The following is a 27837-nucleotide window of genomic DNA, read 5'->3' as shown; positions in this document are numbered from 1 at the left end:
GCTCCCCATCTTTGGTACAAGCACCAACTACCCTGCACCCTCACCCCCCTCCCCAGGTCACTTCCCTCCTTCCCGGAAGAGTTCACTTCCTGCCTCACTGTCACACCAGTGCTGTTCCAGTCTTCATTCTTACTGATTTCCTCAAAGGACACTCCAGCCTCTTAGTTCCTTGACACCACTCCCCCGCTCACATCATGGTCATGCCCTAGATCTTCTCACTACCCATAACTAATCCCTTCTCAGTCTGTGTCACACAGCTCATTTTCCTCTCTGTCAGCTCACAGCCTGGGGTACTCGACAGTTCCCCCTCCCTGGACCTCTGGCACCTGTCCCCATCCCTTGCCCATCTCGCGTCTCCTTTCTCTTCCTTACTTGGCCGGTCATTAACACTACTCTCTCATATACAGTTCCAACGCTCTAATTCTCATACTTGGGAAAACCTCTAGCCTGGTTAGGTCGAGCTGTACGCCTCTTGCCCACCTGCATCCACACAGATGAGTACAGCTGGGGGAAGGCCAGTGAGTCTGGCTGCTCTTGTTGTCCGTTCAACACCATGAACCTCAGGGGACCCTTAGTGCTGCCCGGCCGTCCTCCACATTCCCATCATGCATTCACTCCATCACTCCTCTAGGTTTCTATTTCTGCCTTTTTTCCTGTCCTCAGACCTCCCACATCTGCCCACCACCACCAGCATTGCACAGTCACCTTGAGACCTTGTTCCCTCTGAGGCTGAGAAATAGAAGCCGTGGGAGGGCGCGCCCACCACCTCCACCAGCGCCCCTTCCTCCCTCCTGCTGCCGTGGGTCAGTATCCAGCTCTGGGCCAAGGCCAACTTCACTTGTGCACCAGTTCCCAGCCCTTCCCACGTCCTCACATTGCTCCAGTGATGCCCTGTCTCTCCCACATCACCAGCTTTTAATTTTCTACTGGACCATTACCACTGGCATACCACGTTCTGCTACTTCTCCCATCCTAACCACTTCCAAACTCTGGTTCCTTTCCAAAGGAATCGTTCATGCCCACTGGCTCCAAATCCGCCAGCATCCTTCTTTCTCGCACCTGTTCCAGTCTGGCCACTCACTAAACCTCCTTGTTGCTTTAACTATGGCTAATCCTCAGTTGTCATCTTACTTGGTCCCTCCCTTCTCCTGGAGACACTTCCTTAGCTTCCAGGATACCACCCTCTCCTGCTGTTCCTCCTTCCTCGCTGGCTGCTCTTCTAGTCCCTTTCCTGTGTCCTCCTCGCCTGCCTCAGGTGTCTGCGCTGGAGCATCCCGAGGCTCAGACCACTCTGTGCTCACTCCTTTGGTGATCCAGTCCTACCCCCCCAGGAGTCCTCTGTCTGCTGGTGATGCTCACATCTATGTCTCCTGACTCTCCTCTGAGCTGCAGACTCATATCCAGCCACCCACCTGGCATGTCCACTTAGCATGTCCTGCACCCGGCTCCTGACCACCCCCACCCTGCACTTCTTGGCTGTCGCACCTCATAACAGCACCTCCCCTCTTCCAGTTGCTGGGCCCAGAAACTTCAGAGTCACCCTGGACTCCTCTCTTTTACACCCTATCCCCCACCATCCATTCTATCAGCAAATCTTGGCTTTACCTTCAAAATACTTCCAAAATCTGAGCACTTCTCACTACTGCCTGTTTCCATCCCAGTCCTGGCTGTGGTTACCTCTTGCCTGGATTGCTACAATTTCCTCCTAACTGACCTGTCCGATTTTACTTCTCTGCTTGGCCCGCCCCCATTTATTCTCAAATCAGGGGTCAGAGTGATCCCTTTAATACTTTCAGTGATGCATCACCAGCATCAGTCTGGCATAGGCAGCTGTTCACTAAATACTTGTTGAACGAAGGAAGGAAGGAAGGAAAGAAGGAAGGAAGAAAGGAAGGAAGGAAGGAAAGAAGGAAGGAAGGAAGGAAGGAAGGAAAGAAGGAAGGAAGGAGCCTACCTTTCTTGAATAGGAGTGAAGAGTTCCTAGGGTGATATGAGGTCTGGAGCCAAAACAAATGATCTTAAAAACCAGAACAACTTTGTAGATAACTTCAAGCAGCTACGAGTCACTTCCCGTTTCCATCAGGGCTTCTCACTCTTCTCCAAGTCTGGAGAATACTGAAGCCTATGACCCTGAGCCCTCACCAGATTGGCTCAGGCCGCTGGGCAGGCGCCGATCTCCCTGGCTCAAGTTCGACATTAAGACAGTGACATTTACTGAGTCACTGCTCTGTGCCAGGCGCCCTCCTGCTTTACCTCATTTAGTCTTAGGAACCTTCCTTTCCTGGAAACTGGATTGGAGAATCATAGGATGTTGACCCTGTCTGCACAGGCATCCCATGAATGCAGTTCTGTTCTCCAGACTGAATACTCTCACTCGGGGGTCCAACCCACCTTTGTGAAGTTTGTTCATTTCTATGCAAGAAAAGCTTCACAAAGGTAGGAATAAGAAGATCCATTTGGAGGTGCATTTGAGGACTCTTTCGGTAAAGGGAGCAAACAGGGATCTGGGCTCTTCTGCCATTGTGGCTCTGGGTTTGGGGAAGCTGCTGTCTTGCCGGATAAGCCTGCGTGCCATCTCAGGGCTTGAGCCTCCCGCCCTGACCTGTTACGGGCTGGGGATGGACACGCAGTGCACCCCGCCACATCTCCCTGGCAGGCTTCTGCGATTACAGAGTGAGAGGGTCTCTTTTGCCTGACCTTTGCGTCCCTTTGTCACCAGGGAGCTCCCAGGATGGCCGTCCCGCCTGGCAGCCTGAACGTGATGGAAGAGACTCGGAACATGACAACAAATGAATGCTTCCAATCCCGGAGCACCGTCCTGCAGGGGCAGCCCTTTGGGGGCATCCCCACCGTGCTGTTCCTCAACATCTTCTTGTGGGTGGTAAGTCCTGGGCTCCGTGCTGGGCAGTGAGGCCTCGGAGGGGCACAAGTGACAGAGCAGGCCACCTCGGCTCTCCAAACGCATGCCAGCCATAGTGGTGGGGACCCCCCGAATGTCAGTCGTGTCCAGGGCAGCCCGGGAAGAGGGAACTGCAGGAATAGGCAGAGTTCCTAAGGCTCCTTTCGCCGCACCCTTGTCCAGAAGCCCACCTGGCCGGTGCCCTTGAGCCTCCCTTCTCTCTCCCCTTACTGATTTCTTCAAGGAATGTTCTTTTATTTTCTTTTTCTTTTTCTTTTTCTTTTTCTTTTTTTAATATTTATTTGAGAGAGAGAGAACGGCAGGGGGAGAGGCAGAGGGAAAGAGAGAAGCAGACTCCCCGCCGAGCAGGGAGCCCGATGTGGGGCTCCGTCCCAAGGGACTGAGATCATGACCTGAGCCGAAGGCAGATGCTTAGCCGACAGAGCTGCCCAGGCGCCCCTTCAAGGAATGTTCTTGTCAGATGGTTCCAAGCATGACACCGATGCCTTTATTCAGCAGACTCTGAGAGTCCACTCTGTGCTGGGAAGCTGCTGGGCACTGGGCATCCAGAGTTGAAAAAGGCATAGCCTCTACCCTAACAGAGCTAGCCACCTTGTTGGGGAGCCCGGGGAGCCCCTGGGAACCTGAGGGACAGGGTCTCCCCCACGGGGATGCAGGGGCCAGCCAAGCAGAAGACATATCCCCACGTCCCCTTCCCTGGCCTGTAGGTCATCATTTTGGTTTACTCCTTCCTCCGGAAAGCTGCGTGGGACTACGGGCGCCTGGCTCTGCTGATACACAATGACAGGTGAGGGGAGGCTGGGGGTCAGGAGGAGTGAGCGGCTTGCCTCCTTGGGGGCTGTGCTGCCACCACCAGGACCCAGCAGGTGTCCTCTCGGCACCCACTCCTGCCCCTGTGCTGGCCCTCCTTGCAGAAAGAGAACTTGGTGGGGAGGGGCAGTCATCTCTGGGCACAAGACCACTTTTTTCTCGGATCTCAGACTTTCTGGATCCCGTGACTCCCGAGATACATTGGGCACCTGGCAACAGGGGTGATTACTGTCTGTCCCCGGGGCTGTGTGCTGCTGAGGCGTGTGCGGTCTTGATCCGGAGGGTGCTGCCGCTCTCAGCCTGGGAGTCAGAGGGACGGCAAGCCTGAGGCCTTTTCTCTCCTTTTCTGCCTCCCTGCTCCCTGCCTCTCCTGGCTGCAGCTTGACCTCACTGATCTATGGGGAGCAGAGTGAGAAGACATCTCCCTCGGATATTTCCCTGGAGATGGAACACAGGGACAAGGTGAGTGCTTGGGTGGGCCCGGGCCCAGAGGGGTTCTGGCCCGGGCAGCCGCGCAGCCGTGTGCAGAAAGGAGCGCGCTCACGCCCAGGCGCTTTGCAGCCGGTGACACCCAGCCTGGCCCTGCGACCTTGCACAAATTCCTCAGCCTTGCCACGCCTCTGTTTCCCCATTGGAAAGATGGAGCTTTCACCATTCCTACCTCCAAGTAAGAGTTAGTTAATTCTATTATTTTAAAGGGATTTTTTTTTTTTTTTAAAAAAAACTAATTTTCCTGCTCTTCTCAAATCCTCAACCCTCGTCACAGCCCGTGTCCTGCCCAAGCCCCACTCTGAGCCAAGGACTCCTACTTCACACAGGAGATTCCTCACATCCTGCAGGGATTCCCTCAGCCTCCTGCATCCCCGCTCCATGGAGCTCAGTCTTTTCCTTCTCGTCCCTGTCGGAGGCCAGTCATCCACCTGAGCTTGTTCATCTGCTCAGCCAGCTGCCCTGGTGCACCTGCTGAGGGCGACCGCTGGTCCGGGGACTGGGCAGTGGACAAAATGGACCAAGTCCCGCTTCATGGGACTTTCTCCCTGGCCGAGAGACACACATCTGTCTAGATGCACACAGGACGGTGGTCAGTGCATGAATTCCAAAAGGGGCAAGGAAGGCAGGCCACAGTAATGGGACGGCGCTGGAGTGTTGCAGAGGGTGTCAGGGACGGTCGTGGGCCCTGCCACAGCCCACAGCCGCCTGTGTTCCTCTGCCCCATCACAGCGAAACTGGAAGAGCCGTCTGCACCTGCGCTCTCCACTTTCCCCCTCACTCCTCGACCCCTGCAATGTGGCTTCCGTCCCTCCATCCCACCCAGACAGCTCATCAGTTGTCCCACGTGATGAAATCCGATGGATTTTCCTGAGTTCTCATCTCATCTGATCTCTCAGAAACATCCGGCCCTATAGACCATCTTCCCTTCCTGAACGGGCCCTTCCAGTTGCTTCCGTGGACACCACACTCTCTGGGCTTCCCTTCTGCCACTCTGTCTGTTCCTCCCTGTCCCCTCTGCAGGCTCCTCCTCCGCAGCTGGAGTTTCCCTCAGTGGGTCTCAGACCTCCTCCTCATGCTCCTGGGCAGTGTCACCCGTACTCACGACCTCAACTGCCACCTCTCCACAGACCCTTCCTAAATTTCCGTCTCCAACTAGACTTCCCTCTGGGCTCCAGGCACATTTATCCAATGGCCCTCAAAATACCTCCACGTGGATATTGTAAAGGCATTTGGGATTCAGTATGTCCGAAACGTGCCACGCTGTCCATCCACCCACCTGTTCCTCACTCCCTTGTCTCAGACTCTGCCTACCACGCACCCAGGTGCACCCCCTTGGTGTGGCCCAGGCCCCCAGGCACAGCCAGTCCATTACCGAGTTATATTGCTGTCACCTTCCCAGTCTTGTTCCTCTCCCCCCACCTCCAGTCCAGACCCCTGCTGGTCTCTTGTTGGATGACCAGGGTGGCCTCTAACCCATCTCTATGTCCACACTTATGTCCTGCCCCACCCATTTTCCACCTGCATCCGGAGCGATCCCCATGAGCGGGGACACGCATTCCCTTGTGTAGACCTTCACTGGCTTCCTAGTGCCCTTGGAATGAAGCGCGGATGCCTTGCGTGGCCTCGTGCTTTGGTCTCCTGCCAACCTGTCCAGTCTGTCTTTCTCCTCCCAACTCCCCCATCCCTGGCCACCTTGGCCACCTTTTAGATCCTCAGAAGTGCCACCTCCTTTCCTCCACAGGACCTTTCACCTGCTCTTCCCTGTCTCCCTCTGCAGTGGCCCCCCGCTCAGGGCTAACGCGCTGACCCTTCATTCAGATTTCAGCCCCCGCACCACTGCCCTGGGAGCCCCATCTACCCCACGTGGGCCCAGATCTTTTGTCCTCTGCGCACGGAAAATGCATCCCTTTTCTTCAGGGCTCTTAACCCAGTGGGTAACGATCCCTCCTCTACCTGATCGGTTCCGTGTGGCTGACCAGGTCTTGCCCGCACTCCCCGCACCCAGGCCAGCCTGCCATGTAATTAGCATCTGATAGGTATTTGTTGGAGGCAGTGAGTGAGTCGAACCATTTTCCTTCCCCTGTCATCCTTCCAAGAGACCTGGTCCCGCTACCTGCCACGATCTGCCCCAAGCTGTGCGGGGAGCTGCAGACCAGTTTGTCTCTCAGAGTTTCTCCGTAGAATAAGGACAGTCACACCTGCCTTACAAGATGGTTCGCAGCTTTATTTTCAGAAACATTACTTTGGTTGGGGTTTTTTTGTACAATGGCACAAAGATCATTTATTTTAAAAAGATCTGCGACATCATGAGGGAGGCAGTGGGCAGTCACCCTGCAGAGCTGGAAATGAGGCAGGGAGAGTGGGAGGTGGGGAGTGGCCCCTGGAGCGCCCCAGCCACGATCCCGGGGCCTTGGGCCAGCAGAGGGGTCATTACCCCACATGGTGGGAGTGCAGAGGGTGGGGCCACCAAGAGAGGTGCAATGAACTGACCACTGTCACAGGCCTTGGGCGCCAAGCTAGCCCCTGGGAGCTTGTGGCCGTTTCCTGCAGGGGTGAGGCAAGAGGGGACGCGGCATCCCTTCTCAGGCCTGCGGTTCAGCTGCTAAGTTTGCTGAATGGTTTATACCTTTCGTAACTGTGATGTACATGCGGGGGGGCCTGTGGGGGAGTCTGTTGTCTGTGAGCACAGAGAGAGGTAGTCCACACAGGCTCGCGGCACATCCGGGTCTGTGCAGTTGTCACGGCACAGAGGCCACACTCTGCCCTTTGACAGACAGCCTGTCCCATGTGAATTCCAGGACGCATGCGTGCCATGTGTCTGTCCCCCTTGGCACCTGCCGTAGAGGGGGTGGAAGGGGTTCCCAGGAAGGTGTGTCCTCCACTGTGCACGACCAACCGCTAGGGACTGTCAACAAACCTGCTTGCTCCCTAAATAAATCACACCCGTTTGCCCAAAGGTGGGTGGTGGAGAAAGCCCCTCCTGGGCAGGGAAGTGTGGTCAGACTCTCTGCCCAACTCTTATTTAGCAATTCACTCCTTCCCTGGGGACATTCCTAGTCAATGCCACCAGTATGCTATTCCCCTTCTTTGCTTTGACTCATACCTGGGCATCTGTCCTGATTTTATTTATTATTTTTTGGTGGGGGACAGAGGGAGAGGGAGAGAGAGAGAGAGAACCCCAAGCAGGCTCCACGCCCAGTGCAGAGCCGATATGGGGCTCGATCTGACGACCCCAAGATCGTGACCTGAGCCAAAATCAAGAGTCTGACGCTTAACTGACTGAGCCACTCCCCCCACCCTTTTTTAGGGAGTGTCCTTATTTTAGTTCCCCAGGACAGAACTGGGCAAATGGTGCCCCCCCTGAGGTGGACATCTGACTATTAGGCAACCGCAATCCAGGGAAGGGGACTTGGTGGGCCTTATGTGGAAGGGAGCAAAGAACTTCCTTCTGTTTCTTGCTTGCCTGACCCCCCCCATCGCTTCCTTTTGGGCAATACCCCTTCCCCAATCAGTGTGGTGCCGGGGAATGGCAGCCAGGTGGGCCTGCCTGTTTCACTGATGTGCTTGTGATCAAATGGGGTCAATCAAGAATTGCAACCTTTTCCCAGATTTTGCTAAACCCTGCAGAATCCCAGAAGGAAGCACACACCAGGGCAATTTAACCAGCTACCAGATCTGGCGGCTTTTAGGGCCATGGGCCCCAGCCTATCCTCACACACGTTCTTCCCAAGTACACGTCCTCTCTAGGCCTCCCACCACCTCCACTGCTGAGGCTGCCCTTCCCTACCACCCAGAAACCAGACAGCAAGACCCTGAGCGAAAGACATAATCGGCAGGACTCTCAGATGTAAGAGAAGAAACCCAGCTCAAACTAGGTAATATGTGGCTTGAGTCAGGGGAAATTAAAGAGAAGTGTCTGCCTTGGGTACAGGGAGCTCCAGGGAGTCCAGAGATACCACCAAGATCCCCCCTCCAGCCCTCTTTCCTCTGAGCAGGCTATTTTTCTCAGACAAGCGCCTGCCTGTGGCATCGAAGATGGCACCAAGCCACTGCAGGCTCCATGGTGTTCACCAAGGTGCAGGAGCTCAGGTGGAGAGAGACTCCCTCTCCCGAGATCCCCGTCAATCCCCTTAAGAGAATTTCGATTGGCCCCACTTGGGTCATGCTCCCATTGATCAACTGACCACTGGTGGCAGACCCCTACTTCATGGACAGCCCACCCGGCCATATGCATGAGGTGGGGGGCATTTCCCAGAAGGAAGCAATGAGGGACAGACAGAAAGCAGCCAATGTCCACCGCACAGAAAGGGTCCCTTCTCTCCCTTGGTCCAAGGCCCACAAAGCCCCCATTTCCTGTAACAGGATGCCACATGGCAGGAACGTGAACTCACAGCTCACTTCCGGGGAGACTTCTTCCTGGACAGCCACCACAGATTCCAGATGGAACCCACTTCTTTCCAGAACCTGAGCTCTTTCTCACTGCCATCTCTTGCCCGGAAGGAGGCCCCTATGGACGCCGCCTGGGTTCACTCAGCTGTAGGGCAGGCCTGGGGCTGGATTTTCTCACATGTTCTCTCCTTTCTCCCCAGGGCTTCTATTCCTGGTTCTTCAACACCGTCACCATGAAGTAAGTGCCTGAACTTTTTTTTTTTTAATTTTATTATGTTATGTTAGTCACCATACAATACGTCATTAGTTTTTGATGTGGTCAACTTTTTTTAAAAAAGATTTTATTTCTTATTTGTCAGAGAGAGAACATGAGCAAGAGCAGGGGAAGGGGCAGGGGGAGTGGCAGCAGGGAGCCCGATGCGGAGCTCAAGCTCAATCCCAGGCCCCCGGGATCATGACCTGAGCCTAAGGCAGACACTTAACTGACTGAGCCACTATGCAGGCGCCCCTTTGTGCCTGAACTTTCTGAGCTTGTGCCGGCAGCTGCCTTACTTGGGGCAAGATGGGGCTGGACCTGAGTTCTGTGCCCCACGCCCGACTCCCCCTGACCACTTCAGCCCTGCCCAGGCAGAGGAGGCCCTCTGGGGTTCCGGGAGGGAGGGGGATGGGAATTGGACATAGCCCGCAGCCCTCAGGAAGGCACCACTTAGTCACGCGTACAAAAACACTTTTATGAACTCCACCCTACGAAAAAGAAGTTCTTCCTGCAGTGCTATCTGCTTTATTCCTGTGAGCATCCTTCATCATACTGAAATGGGAAAGAACACAGCGGGGAGAAGGGCTCAGCCCTGATAACAGAAGGACAGCCCCTTGCCCACCCCGCCTCCTGGATCTCTTTAGGGCCAGACCCCACTTGGCAGGGAGACAGACCCCAGGTCACCTGTTTCTCCTGATTCCCCCACGCTTCAGCATTCTGACTTGCCACTCCTGATTCCACCCTGCTTCAGCTGGGCACCTTCCGGAGCTCTTCCAGCTCTCCGTGCCCCCACGGTGTGTGTGTGCGTGCACACACGTGCGCGCGCACACGCACACACACACACACACGCACACTCGTGCCTGTGCACACAACTCTGCTGCCACCTCATAGTCCTGCACATTCCTGGGCGCTCCCTAAATATCCCCCATCCGTCCTGCCCTGTCCATCTTCCAAGCCCCTCCTCCAGGGCCTTTTCTTGCCTGGTGCCTGCCGTAGGGTGCAGCCACGCAGCCCATCTGAGGCCACCTGCAGCAAGCGGCCGGACTGGGTCTGCTAACTTGCTTTCTTGGCAAAGGCTCCTACAACTTCCTCCTGCACGCCCACCAGTCAAGGTCCTGGCTGGGAGCCTTCCTCCATTTTCCCAAGACCCCACCCCACCCCCACAAGCCACCTCAGGGCGCCTCTCTTTCTCTAGACCTGCTGAAGAGGGTACAAGCACCGTTCCTAGGCCCTGGGAACCCTGAGCTGGGCTTAAGACCATGAGCCTCTGGTGTCTGAGCTGCAACCCCGCTGATGGGGGAGTCCCCGTGGCCTTGCCCCCACCCCCTAGCCCCCACCCCAGTCTACCTTCATCATTCATCAGGGTCCACCAGAAGTGATACAGCTAGTTTGTGTGTGGTCCAGGGATCTTAGCCACACGCAGGGGGAGTGGAGGGCAAATGGTTTATCTCTTGGATAAACCTTCTCTGGTTTTGCTTTGGTAATTTTTAAGACATGCACAAGCTCACATTAAAAGTTTTCGTTCAGAGAAACATGAAAGTCCACCTCCAGCCCTCCAGAGATGCAATCCCTGTCAACAGTTTTAGGGAATCTTACTTTTTTTTCCCTTTAAACAAGCATTTACTGAAAAAAAAATTATTATTATTATTATTATTTTTTAATGACCACTAGGGCGTATGACCATTTGGAGCTGGTGACCTCAGGAGGCTGTCCGGGCTGGCTCTAGGTTCCTGGGTTTAGCAAAGTCATGAATGCTGGGCAGGGGCAGGGTGGCACGTTAACCAGCCCTTTGCAGGGGGGAGAGGGAAGGAATCCCAGAGCGCCTGCTCCTGAGCTGACCATATCCTCAGTCCTGGGTAGCTTGAGGCTGACTTTCTGGATCTTCTCTGCCATCTGCTGACACGTCAATGGGTGTATTCAGGGTGGGGAAAAATGTGTCCGTGTTGCAGGAGAGAAGCGTACGTGCCAAATACAAGACTTCATGTGGTAGGTGTGTCTGTGGTGTGCGTGCAAATATGAAATAAAAGAGCCACATCGCTGCATTGGTGCAAATCTGCATGCAGCTGTCCAGGTGTGCATGCCCGGACCTGCAGGTCAGGGGAGGTCAGTGTGCCCAGTGTGTGTGTCTGGATCCTCTCCCCGCCCCCGACTCCACCCAAAGACTCCTCCATTGGGAATACATCATCCGGGAAGGGAGGACAGCTGACCGTTGCACTGTGCATCCTGCATCCTTTGGGAGCAGGGTCTAGAAGACAGCCTCCCACAGCTGAGACAGCTCAGTCCCTGAGCAGGGACAGGGACGCCAGAGTCCCTGGGCACAATGCCCAGGCAGTCTAGTCGGAGAGGCAAAGGTTAACAGGACTCACTACATATAATTCATAATAGGGAAGTTTCATTGTCGGGCAAAGGGCATTTGGGGGAGCAAGAAATTAATTCCAGCTAGGGGGTTCAGGAGAAGCAAGTTTTGAGCTAGGCCTTGAAAGATGGGAAGAATTTCCACACTAAGCCCAGTGGAGGGCCCATCACAAAGAAAGGACTGCATGAGTGAAGGTTTGGGGCAGAGATGGGCCAAAGCATCCAGAAATGGTCAGTCTGGTGTGGCTAGAAACAAGAATACATCTCAAGAGAGAGGCTAAAAGATTGGGCTGTAAAAATCAGCTAGGATCTTGACGGCCATGCTAAGAATCCTGGGCTTTGATCTAGAGGCAGGAGAGCGCTAATTCCTAATTTTGAGTAGGGTACTCAGGGTGAGAATCTGTTTGTAGGCAGGAGTATGGAGGGGACTGGCAGTCGAGCAAGTCCAGAGGCAAGGTGAGCACCTAAGGAGGGTTTTCCAGTGTCCAGGTGAGAGGGAGTGCTGACCAAGGGAGGAGGCAGATGGAGAGAGATCATGGGGCTACAGTCCATGGGCCTTGGCCTCCCATCTGGCCTCCAACTGGTTAAGAAAAGGAGTGATCCAAGTCTGGTCTCTGGGGAAGATAGTAATGCTACTAGGTGGATGCTGATGAGATACGAGGAGCTGGGAGAATGACGAATTATGAAGGGCAAACCCGCGAGTTGACCAGCAAGCTATTGAAAAACAGGGTTCGTTAAAGCTTCGGAGAAAGGTCCGAGCAGGAGGGCTCGGCCTGGGAGATGGGTGCAGGAGGTCATAGTTGAAATTGTGGGAGTGGATCAGTCACCCAGAACGGGAAGCTAGATCAAGAAAGAGTGCCACAGGGGCAGGAGGAAGAAGCCGTGATCTTTAGGGCTGGCCTCCCTGAAGCCCTCCAGGGTGTGGCGGGCAGCCTGTGAGCTCCGAGCTCCTGGTTGAGTGCAATGAGAGCACGCAGAGGGCGTGGACGTCAGTGATTTGGTTCTCCATTGGGGGGACGGTTCCTGGGTAAGGTGTCTGTGAAGTTGAGGCAGACGAAGAGGTGGGTGGGAGGAGGGAGGTGAAGATGTTGGCTGGAACTTGAGGGGAATCGGTCAGGGAATGGAGGCTTGAGGAGTTTCTTGTATTTCAGAGTAGCCAATGTGCCCTTGAACCCAGTGGTATTTCCGAGATGTGGAGAGAGGTGGCTGTGAATTCGAAGATGAGAGAAGACAGTGGATACAGTGGGTGTCCAGAAAGAGGAAGCAGGAGGGAAGCGACTAGAGCCAACAGGAGAATTAGTTGTGAGGAGGAGGGTGGTGGCTGGAACTTTGGGGCGGGGGGTCAGTGTCTCGGCTCCCTCCTGAGACTGGAGGCTCTCTTGCCCCACCCTGTCTGAGGCTCACTCCTGTCAGGTGACCAGGTCTTGGCACCCAAGCCTGCAGCAGGACCCTCCCTTCATTCCCGCTCCCCAGCACCCCGCCTTCTCACCAGTTCCCACCCACCCCATTCTTGGGATTTAATTCTCAAGTCCAAGGCAGGAAGTATTTTAACGGCTTGCAGTTAAAAAAAAAAAAAAAAATCGAGAGCTCTAAATAATTCCCTAAATGGGGATTATTGAAACGCCTTGAAGATATGCTCTTTATAGTATTGTTTAAAAATAAATCTGAATCCTGGACTGGATGCTAGAAGTTGCATACACTCTACGAGCCTGACCGGAGAGCAGGGGTGAGTAAACCCTAGGACGTCCACCAGCAGAGTGGGGAGGCCACCCTGGTGCTGGGTATGAACCAGTGCCCCATAAATGGAGACCACTATCACCATTACCACTGTGCAGCCATGAAAAACATTTAGACAAAACGTGAAAGTCAGAAAAGGCTTCAGATGAAAACCTAAGCAACACAACAATACATCCAATGCTGTTTATACTATAGTCACGAAATTAAACCGGCACAACCACAAAAAACTAAAGCAATGGACCCAAATGCTTCATGGTCATTATCTTAGGTTGGATGAGATTATAGGCGAATGATTTTCTTCTTTGTATTTCCCCCAAATTCTGTAATAAGCGTGTGTTGCTTTTAAATTTCTTTTTGAAGTATAACACACATATGGACAAGTGCACAAAAATCAAGGTCCAGCTCAGTTGTAGCAAAGCAGATCAAGGATTAGAATTGCCAGCGCTCCAGGAGCTCTCCTCCTGCTCCTTCCCAACCCCCTGTGACCTCCCCCTACCTCCCCCTCTCCAAAGACATCCAGTATCCTGACTTCACTCTCCGTAGTTTAGTATTGCCTATTTTTGAACTTTGTGTATGGAAACATTTGTATGTATTGTTTGTGCCTGGATCTTTCACCCAACATTGTGTTTGTGAAATTCAGCTGTGGTCATTCATTTTTTTTTTTATCTCTGTATAGTATTTCATTCTATATCTATATCATTACATATAGCTCTCACATATATACATATACATATGTATCTCACACTCTTTTTTTTAAAGTAGACTCCATGCCCAATGTGGGGGCCTCAACTCACACCCCCAAGATCTAGAGTCGCACGCTCCACTGACTGAGCCAGCCAGGCGCCCCTATATCTCACAATTCTTGTGTCCGTTTCCACCTTGGGTAGACATTTAAGTTGTTTGGGGCTGTTAGAAATAATGCAGCTGAGTTTCTTATACATGTCTCTTGATATACATGTGCCTGTGTTTCCACTGGGAATAAAACGAGGCGTGGAGCTGCTGGGTGACAGGCTGTGCATGTAGTCAGTGTCCTTAGATGATACCAACTGTTCGCCAAAGCAGCGGTGCCGGAGTATGTACCCGTGCATGGGGGAGAGCTCCCAGTGCCCCCATACCTTCGCCAGCACTTGCTATTGTCTGACTTTCTAACTTTGGCCAATCTGGCAGTGTGGAGTGATATCTCATTGTGACCTTAAGAATTCTCTTTTAGGGCACCTGGGTGGCACAGTCAGTTAAGCGGCTGCCTTCGGCTCAGGTCACGATCCTGGAGTCCCTGGAGCCCGCATCGGGCCCCCGCTCAGCGGGGAGTCTGCTTCTCCCTCTGACCCTCCCCCCTCTCATGCTCTCTCTCTCTCAATAAATAAATAAATAAAAAGAATTCCCTTTTAATTTACAAATTAAAAGAAACAACTTAAAAAAAATCGGATGCTTCTCCGTATCACTACTGGTTGGTCTGGTGCACGCCCCATAGCAAGCACTCAACACGAAGCAAGAAAAGATGGAATGACTGCTTGATTTCAAAAGTGCCTCTGGATTCCCAAGTGTGTGTGTGTAACAGCTTCTGCTTTGGATATGCCTGTGAAATTCAGTGAAATACATTTCAGGCATGATAGAGGCTTTAAGACAAAGGGTGATAATTCTAAAAAAAAATTAAAAATAAAAACTTGGGGTAGGGTGATAATCTTCTCTTCCTCGCCCTCCTTCCAGTGTACCCTGTGGCCGCACAGGCTCCTGAGGAATGTCCTTGTCTGTATGTCTCTTCCAGGAACGAGGATCTGATCAGCAAGTGTGGAGATGATGCCCGCATCTACATCATGTTCCAGTATCACCTCATCATCTTTGTGCTCATCCTCTGCATCCCCTCCTTGGGTATCATCTTGCCCGTCAACTACACCGGAACCGTTCTGGGTAGGCGGAGCTCAGTGCGCCCAGGGCCCTGGGCCCCCAGAGCAGAGGGGCAGCCCGGGAGGCAGGACAGAGCATGGGTCTCGAGTCTAGAAATCCAAAATTGAATTCCACTTCTCAAAATTAGTTATGTGAGCTGAGGCCACCCGAACTTCAGCTCTCCCACGTGGAGACTGGAGAGGAGACATCCGTCGTCACGAGGCTGGCTCAGGACCTTGGTACAGCAGGCGTGCAATAGTAATTCAGCCTGGAACTGAAGGTTTATCGGCAGCCCCGTGCTACACCTGGCCAAGTGCTCGCGAGGCCTTTTTATGGCATGTGACCTACGGCAGAGATCCCTGAACTTGATCTCTCCCAACCCCCACGGCGGCCAGACACAGCCCTAGAAGTGCAAAATTGGTCTCCTAGGAAGTCTAGCTACGCTTGTTATAAAAGGGCAAGTCCTTTGGACAGACTGACATTGTGGGCTTGGGCTTCGAAGACAGAAAAATCTTGGTTCCCCAACTTTGACCCACATCTGCTTCCCAGAAAACACCTTCGCCCAATCTAGCAAATTATTTCGTCTTACATGCAGCAGATCAGTCTCCCTGGGCGTCGGGTCCTCAACTGTCATGGGGATTGGGAGAGAATGCATGCCTGGTGCCCGGCTCGTAGTGAGTGCTCAGTGGATAACAGCCAGTATTTCACTTAGCAACGTGAGGAGGGGCAGAGCTGAAGGCTGTGTAACTAGGTGGGGTCATGTAGCGCCCACCATGCCCGGGTGGCAGCCAGTGGTACCCTGGTTCCTCAGATGGCTGTTTCTCCTCAGCCAGATGTAGACTTCAGTTAATTCAAGGTAGCACGCAATGTCTGCGCCACCACATACCGTTACCAGAGTCAGCAACTTCCATCTTTCCAAATTCTCTTCCCAAGAGCTAGTGTGTTGGCAGTGATCTATTGTATATAATGTATATGTTATATTAATGCAGGATTTCTGGACACGTTTCATAACATCCAGAGATGTCTAAACCGACAAGCTAATGCAGTTTGCCAGAAGGATTTATTCTGTCCCAATGAGGCAACGTGACATTCTTGTGATTGTTGCCAGTGGTAACAGCCTTGCTGATTTCATCCCTCCACTCATGGCGGGGCCCTGGGCTCCTTCAGTAAGCGCTTACTGGTGTCTGCCACGCTCCAGTTGGGCACTGGGGATGCCACACCAAGACTTGGTCTCACGTCACAGCCGTAGAGCCCTAACCAGTAGTCCCAGGGAGAAGAAGAGGCCTCTGCTGGCTTTCTTGGGAGTTGGAGGCAAGTTCTGGGGGACGAGAAGGAAGGGCAGGACATAGGCAAGCATCTCCAGACCCCAGGCATGCATTCAGGAACCTTGAACTCAAGCAGCCCCCTCAACTCACTCAATCAAGGAACCGGCCTTGAGGTCAGCCACTTTCTTCTCTTCCAGATTGGAATAGCCACTTTGGTCGGACCACCATTGTCAATGTCTCCATAGAGTAGGTACCTGATCCTCTTACCACCCGTTCTACTGGCTGGGGCATTGGTGGGGAGAGAAGGTCCAATGTGTGGGTCGAAAACCTGGGCACTGCTTTGCTGCTAAGAAAGGCCTGGTTTCCTTGGGACCCATGTACTGAGCGGGAGGCCAGAAGTTGCATTCTCTTGGTGCCTCGGTGTCCCCATATCTGTAATAGGTAAAACCACCCAAACTGGCCACTCCAAAGACCTGGAAAGACAGTCCTGTTGGTTTCCTACATCCGGCGCCCAAGTGGCAAGGACCCGGTAGCAAGCAGAGGCTTGAGCTATTCTTTCCTGCCCAAAAATAGTGCATGTCAACCCTCATCTAATGACTAACTCATAGACCCGATTCCCATACCCCCGGGGGGTGGGGGTGGGGGCTGAGGACCCACGTGACCCGGCTTCATGCCCCGCCTCTGCCGTTAGCTGGCCCTGGGTCCGGGGCAGTGCCTGCCCACCCCGAGCTGCATTCCTAGTCCGGGGGGAAGCAGGGGAGGAACAAACATTGGTCGTGATTCGTGAATTTCAGCAGCAGCCAACCCAACTGGTGGCTCAGTCAATGTGTACTAAGCCACATGTGGCCCTGCTGGTCCACGCTGAGAAAACAGGCCCGCTGGGGGTCTTGGCCACACGTGGCCGACTTCCTGACAAAGCTGAAGGGGCAGGTCCAGCAGGTGTGAGTGGGGGTTCACGCATCCCTGCCCCACTTGCCCCTGCACCCTGCAATCCATCAAGCTCCCAAATCAGCAGGATGGGGCTATGGGCATCTTACCTCTCCCTCCAGGCGGCCCCTCCCCTGGTGCTGCCAACCCCGGAGCAGAGCTCACCAGCTTCTCCCAGGCCAGCCACCGGCGTAAGGTGCCTACGCCTTCCCAACAAGATGTTAGTTTTAATAGGGCCGGAAAGACCTTCAACATCCGTAAGTCCATACTGGCAGAGAGCTGGAGTGTTCCTCAGAGTCCAGAGAAACTTGCCCCACCCGAGGACATGGAGGATGGGACACCTAGCTGGGTAGGGAATATTCGGTGAAACGTCAGGCACAGGGGCAAGTGTCAAGGAGAGATTTTGAAGCAAGGCAGCTTTCTCTTCTCAAACCGCACCAAATAAGGTGGGTCCTATTTCTGAACAGTCCTCTTGGCCGGATGCCTTGGGACAGCATCGTACGAGCCCAAAGCCCTGGTGCCACCACTCTTCCCGTCCCAGGAGAGGTAGAGCGAATCCGCCGGGCCCTCCTCCCTTGGGGCCCGAGTAGGACCCCCCCATCCCTCAGCACTGAGGGCCGACGCCTCCCCAACTTGGGCTGCCGGGCAGCTGTGGGAGCATGAGCTGGAGCCTCCAGCAGCCTGATATGGTGGTGAGGAGTCCCTGGGCGTCCTCTGCCCCAGGCTCACCTCCCAGTGCTGCCAGGGCTGGGAGTGACCTCTGCTTCTGACCCTCATTTCCCTATGGATAAAATGAAGATAGTCACAGTAGCACCCTCCGAGGGTGTGAGAATCTGGTGAAAAAATGTACAGAAAGCATCTAGTCCCACCCTGGGTCTGGCACATAGTAAGCACTCAGTAAATGTTGGCCTGCGGTAGCTGGCGTGCTCCGCCCCCTTCTTACCATGGCCATCCCCTTCCAAGGTGGCCGAGTGTCTGGAAGTACCAGAGGGCAGCAGGAGACTGCCTGGGGTGGGAGAGGGTGGTCTCACCCTTCCTGTGTCTTGTTCCTGGCAGGAGTAAGGTCCTGTGGCTGCATAGCTGCTTCTCCTTCCTCTACTTCCTCATCAACCTCGTCTTCATGGCTCATCACTGTTTAGGGTTTGTGCCCAAGAAGAGCTACAAGGTGAGTAAGTGAAAAGAACTCCCAAGCTGCTCCCTCCCAGCCAGAGCCTGCCCCCGCTGGACCACCCCACTCCCGCCTTCAGAGGCATCCCAGTTCTCACATTCTGCACACCTATGTGGGGCACTCTCACCCAAGCAGGGCAAACCTCCACCCCTTGGCCCGGTGAGTCATTACCCGGCACCTCGCACAGCTGTCCTGCTTGGTAAACCCCTGGAACGCTTCCACACCGGTCGGTAAACAGCTGCTCCCAGGGGCCTCCTGCCCCTTGCCCTGCTGCCCGGACCCTCTCTGAAGACCCCTGAGCCCCAGCCATCCACAAACTAAAAGATTAACAAACACCTGGACCAGCAGAGCACTTCCATCCTAAGTGCCTAGTGTCCCCTGCTGGGGAGTGCCCAAGGTCCTTGCCCTTCCACAGTCTCTGAGGTCAGAGACTCCAGGGCCTGGCCCAGGTAGCCCCACTGTCCTGGTTTGGGTCACCCCACCTCCCAAGCAGGCCCTAAGATAAGAGTTTGCACAGCATTCACTTATTTTGAAGGTGATCCTAGGAGAAACCACTAGAGGGTGGGGAAGTAGGAAGAAGACGCAGGTAGGAGGGAATGGTTAGGGAGCGGCTCTCACTGCTGGGAGTCGGGGAGGACACGCGCCCTTGGTGTTCCCCCCCTGGGGGAGCGGTCTGCACATTCCCACCGGCCCCCTGGCCATCACTGGTTGAGGCTGCATTCGGGGCTTTAACTCTTCACACCTTTTTTTTTTTTTTTTTTAAGATTTTATTTATTTGACAGAGAGAGACACAGTGAAAGAGGGAGCACAAGCAGGGGGAGTGGGAGAGGGAGAAGCAGGCTTCCCGCCCGAGCAGGGAGCGAGCAGGGAGCCCGATGTGGGGCTCCATCCCAGGACCCTGGGATCATGACCTGAGCTGAAGGCAGATGCTTAACAGACTGAGCCACCCAGGTGCCCCACACCTTGCTGGCTAACACTGGCAGTCCCAGTGTTTAATGTGCACAGCTGCCCTTGGGGTGTAGAGATGAGGCTGGGGGGCTGCAGGTGGGCCTGGCAGTGCTGCCCACCCAAGGTAATAACCACACCCACACCTGCACCAGCACCCACATAGCCCCAGCCCCAGCCCAGCCCCAGCTCCAGCCCCACCCACCTCTGCTCCAGCCCCAGCCCGAGCTCCAGCACCAGCACCAGCACCAGCACCAGCACCAGCAAGGGAAGGGGCGTGCGGGCTGTCCTGGCCCTGGTGGGGAAGGAAAACAGTGACAACTAACATCCCTGGCTCTGTCCTCGGCCATTCAGAGCTTCAGTGGAGTGGGATCAGCTCCCTCGATGCCATCCATCCTAAAGGACTGATTCAGTCTACCCCACCCCAGAACGCAAATCCACATACCCCTGAAAGGTTACCCCAAATGTGTTTGGCCTGCAGGCACAGAGGCTTGGGCACCCTTGACCAGTCTGGACTCAGCTACTTCAGCTTTCCTTCTTGTCACCAGAAGCTTCTGCTGAGACTCCTATCTCTTGAAGCTCAGTTTACCAGATTGTCACCCTGAGGGGATGACTCAGGACGACGTTTCTCACTCACAGAATAAAATGTGAAGTTTGAGGGGCTTCCTCATCCCCTCCCCAGAGTCTCCACACCTCCTAACTCCCCTGCGCAGTCTCATGTTAGGGACGGCCCTACTTTGTGGACGACAGCGCGGCCAGAATGATGGCAGAGATAGCACAAGAGCATGAGCACCGTCTGTCGGTCCCGGAGCTCTGGGCCTCCTCCCTGGCTGGCCCTGTCTGCAGCTTCTGGCTCTTTCTCCCTTGACCTCAGCTGTCTGTGGTAGGGGGCCTGCAGCAGGGCCCCAGAGAGTAACAGAGATGTGGCATGCCTGCCTGTAGCTGCCCACCGCCCACAGCGCACAGCCTACTGAAGTCAGGGATGCAGGCCAGGGAAGCGAGGGGGCAGCCTGTTGAGTAGTGGGCCTACTCCAGACAGTTCTGGGCCACCAAAGACCCAGACATCTGGGAGTCCTGTGTAATCAGTCTTCTTTCTCCATTTGCCCTCCCCACCTAGGTCACAAGGACACTAATGATCACCTATGTCCCCACAGACATCCAAGACCCGGAAATCATCATTAAGCATTTTCAGTAAGTGGGTCAGAGTGGGCTAAAGCATGGATTGCCTCCTCCCGGTAACCCTGCCTACATCTTCATGTGGGTAGTAAGTTGGCGTAAGATGGTAGAGCGAGAGACACTCCAAGTGGTAGCCCATCCTGGACTTGACTCAGGAGTAGCCTTCCAGAATGGCGGAGGCCCTGGGGCCAGAGCAGGGTTTCTGAAGTCAAGGACTTTCCTGCATGGTGAGGGGTATCATTTTCTTCCTTTCCCTCATTACTCCAACCACAGAGCCCGGCGAGCTCCTGGACCACAGTTATCTAGAGCAGGTCATGTTGGGGCATCTTTTGTGACCCAAGGTCCTAGCCCAGGAGCTAATTATCTCTCATGGGCAGGAATTTCCAGTTCTGCCTGCTGGCCCTATTCTGGATCATCTGGGAAGGATGTGGCAAATCTCTGATTACCAGGGGTTACCTCTGAAATTTGACCTTAGGAACAAGGAATAGAGTCTCCCATCCAAGAACCAGGGACCACAGGCAGCTGAGCTACTCGGCCCTGTGGGCTGTAGTTCTGGGTGGGGGTCAGAGTAGTATGGCCCATCCCCAGCACCACAGGCTGGTTCAGCATCTGTGTCTGTGGCTACAGTGAGGCTTATCCGGGGTGCGTGGTGACCAGAGTCCACTTCTGCTATGACGTCAGGATGCTGATTGAGCTGGATGATCAGAGGTGAGTCGGCAGCAGGGCCTGTCTGGATCTGTGCTGGGGGATGCAAGGGGAGGGTGTGGCGCTGCTGGTCCCCCCAGACCACAAGATGCTTCCTCTCATTGCCTGCCGGCCAACAGGCGCCACGCGATGCGGGGCCGGCTCTACTACACTGCCAAGGCCAAGAAGAGTGGGAAGGTGATGATCAAGACCCACCCCTGCTCCCGCCTGTGCTTCTGCAAGTGCTGGACCTGCTTCAAGGAGGTACCTGTCCCAGGGAATCAAGGGACACGGCAGAGGAGGGGCGGGGGCACAGGGTCTCCAGCTCTGTCCAGGGCTCTGTACCCTCAGGCCCCATTCAGATCTGCTCTGGTGCTGTGACTCCTGGCTCCTCCCTCCCTTTCTGCCATGCCGTGCCTCCCCGTGGAGAATGTAGAGGAGCTGAAGCCTTTCTTGGATCCCCCTCTGGAGCGATCCAGGGAGGCTTGCTCTTGCCCACTTCCAGTCTTGGATGGGAGGACCGGCGAGAACATGGTAGACTGCTGTAGGCTGCCATGCCTCAGGCTTTCAAAGGGCGAGGACAGGAACATTTGAAGGCACTGGGCTCCATCTTCTCACCCAACCACTGTGGCTAGAAGGAGACCACAGGGCAGGACTGAACTCTAGCCAGTCCAGAAAAAGAATCATCCCCATTTCCTGAAAATGCTGGAGACACATTCTGTCACTCCTCTGGAGTCCTGCCCAAGTCCAGAAGCATCCCCTAGCCCCCAGGTGTGCCTCCCCTTCCCCCGATCTAAGAGCAAGGAGCTAATTTCGGAGTCATGGCCTTTTCCTGTTCTTGAGCTGGGATCTGGGAGCCCACTGGGATCCTGAGCTCTTTGCCAGGCTTTGAAGGGAGTTGGGAATGGAACCAAGGCCTCAGGCTCACCACCCGAGTGGAGAGAGGCCTTATGTCTAGGGGAGGCCTTCCTAGCGCTCTGGCTTCTCCAGCTCTGAGGGCCAAATCTCACCCCAGGTAGATGCAGAGCAATATTATAGTGAGCTGGAGGAGCAGCTGACTGATGAGTTCAACGCTGAGCTCAACCGCGTTCGGCTGAAGCGTCTGGACCTGATCTTTGTCACCTTCCAGGACACCAGGATGACGAAGCAGTGAGTGCCGGGGCCAGCAGCTTGCTGTGCCTAGCCCAGCCCTGAGAACGGGCTTCTGCTTCTCTGAAACCATCCTCTTTCACCCCCATTCCGGCCAAGGGGAGATGAAAGAGAACCTCCCTCCAGTTTGCCATATTCTGACCACCCCTCAACCCCTCCGTGCTCCTCACAGGCAGCCCTGCCATCTTGCTTTCCAGAGCATGTCTGCATCCACTTCGCCACAGCTGCCAGACTCAGCTTGTCTCCAGAGACATCCAGGCCCTGGGCTCCCCATCCCCATATGTCCTTGCTTTAGCGTGGAGGTAGTCAGAGTAGACATCTTGGTTCCTCTTCTAGGCCTTGACAAGAATGAATCCATTTTTTTCCCATGACACATCACCACAAATGACAGAGTCAGGGTAGAGAAGCTCTCCTTGCTGTTTCTGCTCTCCTGCCGCAAGCCTCCCCTAATTCATAGCCTTACAGCCTCCTCCCTCCTCTGCCCCAACCCCTGGCAGCTCTGCTTTGATGGGGAGTAGATTAGATGCAATCAGGTATGTTCTGGAAGAATCCTTAGGATAGGGTCAAAGAGATGAGAACCCCGGCATCAGCCCCTTGAGGATTGTGGGGGCCCTCCTCTCTCGGAGGGAGCCTGATCATACACACCACTCCGTCCTCACCCACCCACACCCTACAAGTGGAACAGCCTGGAAGTTAGTCAAATACGATTGTGTGCAATTTGCAAGTCCCTTATACGCTCCAATTTTTTATCTGTCAAATTTGTTTGCTTAAAACTTTCCTGTCCACCTCCCAGAGGGTTAAGGAGGGATATGTGATCTATTTAGTATATGTGTTCCATAAAACAGTATACCCATGTAAGCCAATACTGTTCTTTTCTTTTCTTTTCCTTTTTTTTTTTTTTTTAAGATTTTATTTATTTATTTGTCAGAGAGAAAGAGAGCACAAGCAGGGGGAGCGGCAGGCAGAGGGAGAAGCAGGCTCCTCGCCGAGCAGGGAGCCCGACGCGGGGCTCGATCCCAGGGCCCCGGGATCATGACCTCAGCTGAAAGTAGACGCTTAACCGACTGAGCCACCCAGACACCCCAGTACCGTTTCTTTTCTGAGACATTGTCACCCAGTAGAAAGGATCTGAGGTTTCATTACAGCAGAAATGTGAATAAGACCGAAGACTTCAGTGCCGGCACCTGCCCCTCTTTGGTTGTGTCTTCAGGCATCTCAATTTATTTAATCTGTTCGACTGGGATTCTATTCATTGCCAATTAGCACAGTGTCGGGCACACAAAAAGAACTCAGTTGGTAGCTATTAATACTAATATGAGGCTGAAGTTAGCGCCTCCCCCGTCAGCCTCAAGGAAAGAGCATATCTTTGTGCTGTCCCTGCTGTCAAGGGGAAAAGACTTTAACTGAGAACCGTGTGGTCCCCTCCCTGCCCAGGTAGTCCCTCCCGCTGCTGCCCCTTTCCTGCAGGGACTAGGCTTTAGGAGCTGCCTAACTGTAAGATCCTGGGAGGCATTCCCAAGGCTTCGAGAATCCCTAGGAAGTGGGGCCATCTGTAGGACCCTGGCATGAGACCCCCTCCTAAGCCCGTTGTCCTCAGCCCCAGACCTCTGTCTCCTCCCTGCATCTCCGCAGCATCCGGGAAGATTATAAATACATCCAGTGCGGCGTGCACCCCCAGCAGTCCTCCGTGAGCACCATCGTCAAATCCTACCGCTGGAGGGTCGCCCTGGCCCCACACCCTCAAGACATCATTTGGTAAGCCCCCTCTGCTCCTCCCCTCTCCTTTCAGCTCCTCTGAGACTGAAGAAGGGAACAGGGTGGGAAAGGAATCGGGGCCTGTTCTCCTACTCTGTTGCCCACGGGGCTGGGCCCTGTCCTCTGCTGAGCACCACAGCCTCAGCCTACCCCCAAACCCAGCCCACCACCAGGGCCTTGACCAACGACTTGACTGAGGGGCAGATCCAGGGCCCAGTGCATGCAGGTCTGGGCCCCGGGGGCTGAATTAGACCAGGGCAGCCTGGGTCTCCAGCTGGCATGCAGGAATCTGCACGTGGGCCCCATCCAAGGGCTGAGACCCGAGCTCCTAAATGCCTCCTCCTCCTCCATCCCTCCCCAGGAAACACCTGTCTGTCCGCCGCTTCCATTGGTGGGCCCGCTTTATCGCAATCAACACCTTCCTCTTCTTCTTCTTCTTCTTCCTCACCACGCCCGCCATCATCATCAACACCATCGACATGTACAACGTCACCCGCCCCATTGAGAAGCTGCAGGTGCCGCCTCTGCTCGGGCCAGACGTGGGGGCCCCAGGGAGATGAGGGAAGGATGGGATGGGGGGGCCCTGGAACACGGCTCCCGTGCACCGCCAACATGTGGCCGTGTGACAGCTCTGTTCTCCCCACTTTCAAGAGCTAGGGGTCCCTCGTTTGAGGGAGAGGGTTGAAGCTGGGGAAGAGTGAGGTCAGTTCCAATGCAGCCATCCGGGAGAAGGAGGACCTCCACCACCCTCACTCCAGACACACCCACTCCAGGCTGGGAGAGCCAGGGCTTGGGGGGCCATCCCTGAACTTAGAGGCTGCTTCATCCTGACAGGGGCCTGCCGAGGAACTGGACTGGCCCCACCCATTTCCAAATCCTATAGCCTCCAGGCTGTCATAACGGGCCTAGAAGGCCTCCTCTTCCATATTACCTCCATCCCTATCCAGCGACACACGCATGCACATGCATACGCGCGCACACGCACACGTGTGCACACACACTCGTGCACACGCATGCATACTCACATGCACACGCATGCATGTGCACAATATGCACACGCATGCACAGGCACGCATATGCACATGCACACACGCTCATGCACACACACACACACGCAATGCACACAACATGCATGCACGTGCACAGTACACATGCGCACATGCACAGGCACACATATGCACATGCATGCACGTGCACAGTATGCATGCACACATGCAAGGCACACACGCACATGCACACATGTATGCACACGCACACATGCAAACGCACATGTACACACATGCGTGTGCACAATACGCACACGTATGCACACACATGCACACACATACACACGCACAGTCAAGACGCACCACTTCTGCTGCTTGCTTCTGACCCCCCTTGTCAGCTTCACAGTAGGCCCCAGGGGCACCACAGCTCCCCTAGGGTTTCTTCCTTCACACCTGCCCCCTTCTCTAGCACCTTTCATACAACATCACGTGAAAGGGAGTGTCTTCTCTCTGAGCTGAGAGATGTCAGTGACAGCAGCTGGCCCTGGCCCGAGGGCGAAGTCCCTTGGGAAAGCCCAGGCTGCCCCTCCGGGGGACCTCAGCATAGAAGACCCGTGCCCCTTGAGGGCACCACTTGACCTTGGGGTGTCAGCCTCTGCCCACCCCAGCCAGGCAGACTGCTAGCCAGCAAGGCTGACCAGGAAGGCCAGGTCCACTGGACAGCCTCAGAGAAACCAAACCTGCTCTGGGATTAAGTGGGGGGAGGAGGGGGAGAGAAGAGGCCAGAGGTGTGGGAGAAGCAGGGTTGGCCTGAGAGGGGAAGGGGTGCTGCTTACACTGATGTCTCTCCACCCTTCCGCTCTCTACCCCCACAGAACCCAGTCATAACCCAGTTCTTCCCCTCCCTGATGCTCTGGGCATTTACAGTGATCATGCCTCTGATTGTCTACCTCTCCGCCTTCCTAGAGGCCCACTGGACCAGGTGAGGGGGGGGGGTCTCCTCCCCCAGCCCTGCTCTTTGCCCCGGCCCCGGCCTCTTCCCCTGCCCACTCCTCCACCAGCCTGGTGCTCGGGGCCTCCCATCCAGCCTGGGGAATCAAATTGACATGGGTTTTGATAACCAAAACCATCCCCAAATCTAAGATATATATATATTATTTTTTTTTGAAAGAGGGGACTGAGTTGTCTCTGGGCCTCTGGCCTCAGGAATGCTAAGATGGGGCCACCATCTCAAGGCACATTCAGGCCCAAACCAAGTGCTCCTTGGGCTGCTCCCTCAGCCTCCAGCCGCGCACTGAGGGGATGGAGCTGTTAGCAGAGATAGGCAGCTAGGACCTGCAGGCAGGAGGCCTGGGGTGAGGAGGAGAGGAGCCTGTGAACCCAACCTGCCTGTAGACCTGTGTAGCCCATGCAGCACCCACATTTTATTTAAAGATTTTATTTATTTATTTGAGAGGGAGAGAGCATGAGCATGGGGGAGAGCAGAGGCAGAGGGAGAAGCAGGCTCCCCGCTGAGCAGGACTCCATCCCAGGGCCCCGGGATCATGACCGGAGCCAAAGGCAGACGTTTAATGGACTGAGGCACCCAGATGCCCCTGGCACCCAGGTTTTAAAAGATAGGAACTTTAGCCCTAATAGCTGGTTAGCGCTCCTCGTCCTATGGTGGTAGCCAATTGGGTGGAAGGTATTTACCATATCCTGGGGCAGGTGGACCTGCTTTTGCCTGAAGGCTGTGTGGGTCTCAAAAGTGATTTCCTACACCAGAAGTTCCTACCATCTGACCAGGCAGTAAGCCAAGAGGTTTGTCCTAACAGAAACCCTTACTGGTCTTTTCTCTGGCCAAGAACATGGCTTATGTAGATTATTGAAACTCTGCAGGAATCCTGAGCCTTGTTGGTAATGTCCCTCTAACAAAGATAGCAAGCACACAGCACCTGTGTGCCCTTCCGCCCATCCTGTGCCCAAGGCTGACGAGGCTGGCTGAGGCTGCTGCCCCTGCCCTCCCAGCAACCACACAGCTCCCAGTGCTCTGTGAGGGTGGCATTGGTAGGCACTGTCCAACCCTTTTCTAGGCCAGGTCGCTGTCTCTGTCTTCCCATCCATTCTGTAGTTAGGCCTCTGGTTCTTATTACATGTTTGTTTGTTCTCTTCTAGATCAAGCCAGAATCTGATCATCGTGAACAAGTGTTACATCTTTCTGGTGTTCATGGTGATTATTCTGCCCTCAATGGGACTGACCAGGTACCTCCCCTCCAAGTATCCCTCTCTCAGACAGGCTCACCCTAGAGTTGGAACCTCCTTTTTCAGATACTATAGGCCTACCTGTGGTCGCTACAAATCCATTCCTCAAATGACAGTCCAGTGCCGGTCATGAGCCTAGCATGAGCCAGGTATCCTGTGAACCCTAAGGGGTCAGCCATGAACTCTGCCTTCAAAGAGCTTATCATCCAGCTGGGGCAAGAAGCCATGTATATCAGCTAACTCACAGCCCCAGGTGGGAAAAACACAGCCAATGTGCAGTGGAAAATCAGAAGAGAGAGAGAGCACTGTGGGGAAAATGGCTGGCGAAGATTTGCTAGAAGAGGCAGACTTGAGATGAGAGGCCAAAGGGTTCAGGGCAGGGGTGGCCCAGCATTAAGAAGGCAGAGAGGCAGTGTGGACTGACCAGCTGGAATACTAGAATGCCAGTGCCTCCAGGGATTGAGCCGGGGAGGACAGAGGGAAGCAAGCCAGGCCCAAGAGGGACTGAACCCCAAGCCTCCGTTCCTAGATTCATTAACTAAAGGGCCTACCTTGTTCTTGCTTCTAGTTTGGATGTCTTTTTCCGGTGGCTCTTTGACATCTACTACTTGGAGCAGGCATCCATCAGGTTCCAGTGAGTACTAGAGCATGTGCCCCAGGAGTGCCCTCCGTGTATGCTGGGGCTCCCATGGGTCCAT

The 27837-nt window shown here is 54.5% G+C and overlaps 1 protein-coding gene across 17 annotated transcripts in view; it reads left to right on the top strand.

Moving 5' to 3' along the window:
* The window catches only part of TMEM63C (transmembrane protein 63C), a 125318-nt gene that overhangs the window by 85235 nt on the left and 12246 nt on the right, over positions 1–27837 (top strand). For all 17 annotated transcript variants that reach the window (XM_027569778.2, XM_027569776.2, XM_027569780.2 and 14 more), the window contains 16 exons: positions 2720–2881; positions 3628–3707; positions 4111–4192; positions 8812–8849; positions 14725–14867; positions 16306–16354; positions 18092–18200; positions 20266–20339; positions 20952–21032; positions 21149–21272; positions 22024–22157; positions 23790–23912; positions 24274–24427; positions 25774–25880; positions 27053–27139; positions 27708–27773. In XM_027569778.2, the coding sequence (XP_027425579.1) occupies positions 2732–2881; positions 3628–3707; positions 4111–4192; positions 8812–8849; positions 14725–14867; positions 16306–16354; positions 18092–18200; positions 20266–20339; positions 20952–21032; positions 21149–21272; positions 22024–22157; positions 23790–23912; positions 24274–24427; positions 25774–25880; positions 27053–27139; positions 27708–27773 (1601 nt within the window). In that variant the 5' untranslated portion in view covers positions 2720–2731. The remainder of the gene's footprint in view (positions 1–2719; positions 2882–3627; positions 3708–4110; positions 4193–8811; positions 8850–14724; positions 14868–16305; positions 16355–18091; positions 18201–20265; positions 20340–20951; positions 21033–21148; positions 21273–22023; positions 22158–23789; positions 23913–24273; positions 24428–25773; positions 25881–27052; positions 27140–27707; positions 27774–27837) is intronic.

The sequence above is a fragment of the Zalophus californianus genome, chromosome 6, assembly GCF_009762305.2.
Source record: "Zalophus californianus isolate mZalCal1 chromosome 6, mZalCal1.pri.v2, whole genome shotgun sequence".
In the NCBI taxonomy this organism is placed as follows: Eukaryota; Metazoa; Chordata; class Mammalia; order Carnivora; family Otariidae; genus Zalophus; species Zalophus californianus.
This window is presented reverse-complemented; position numbering and strand designations above follow the sequence as displayed.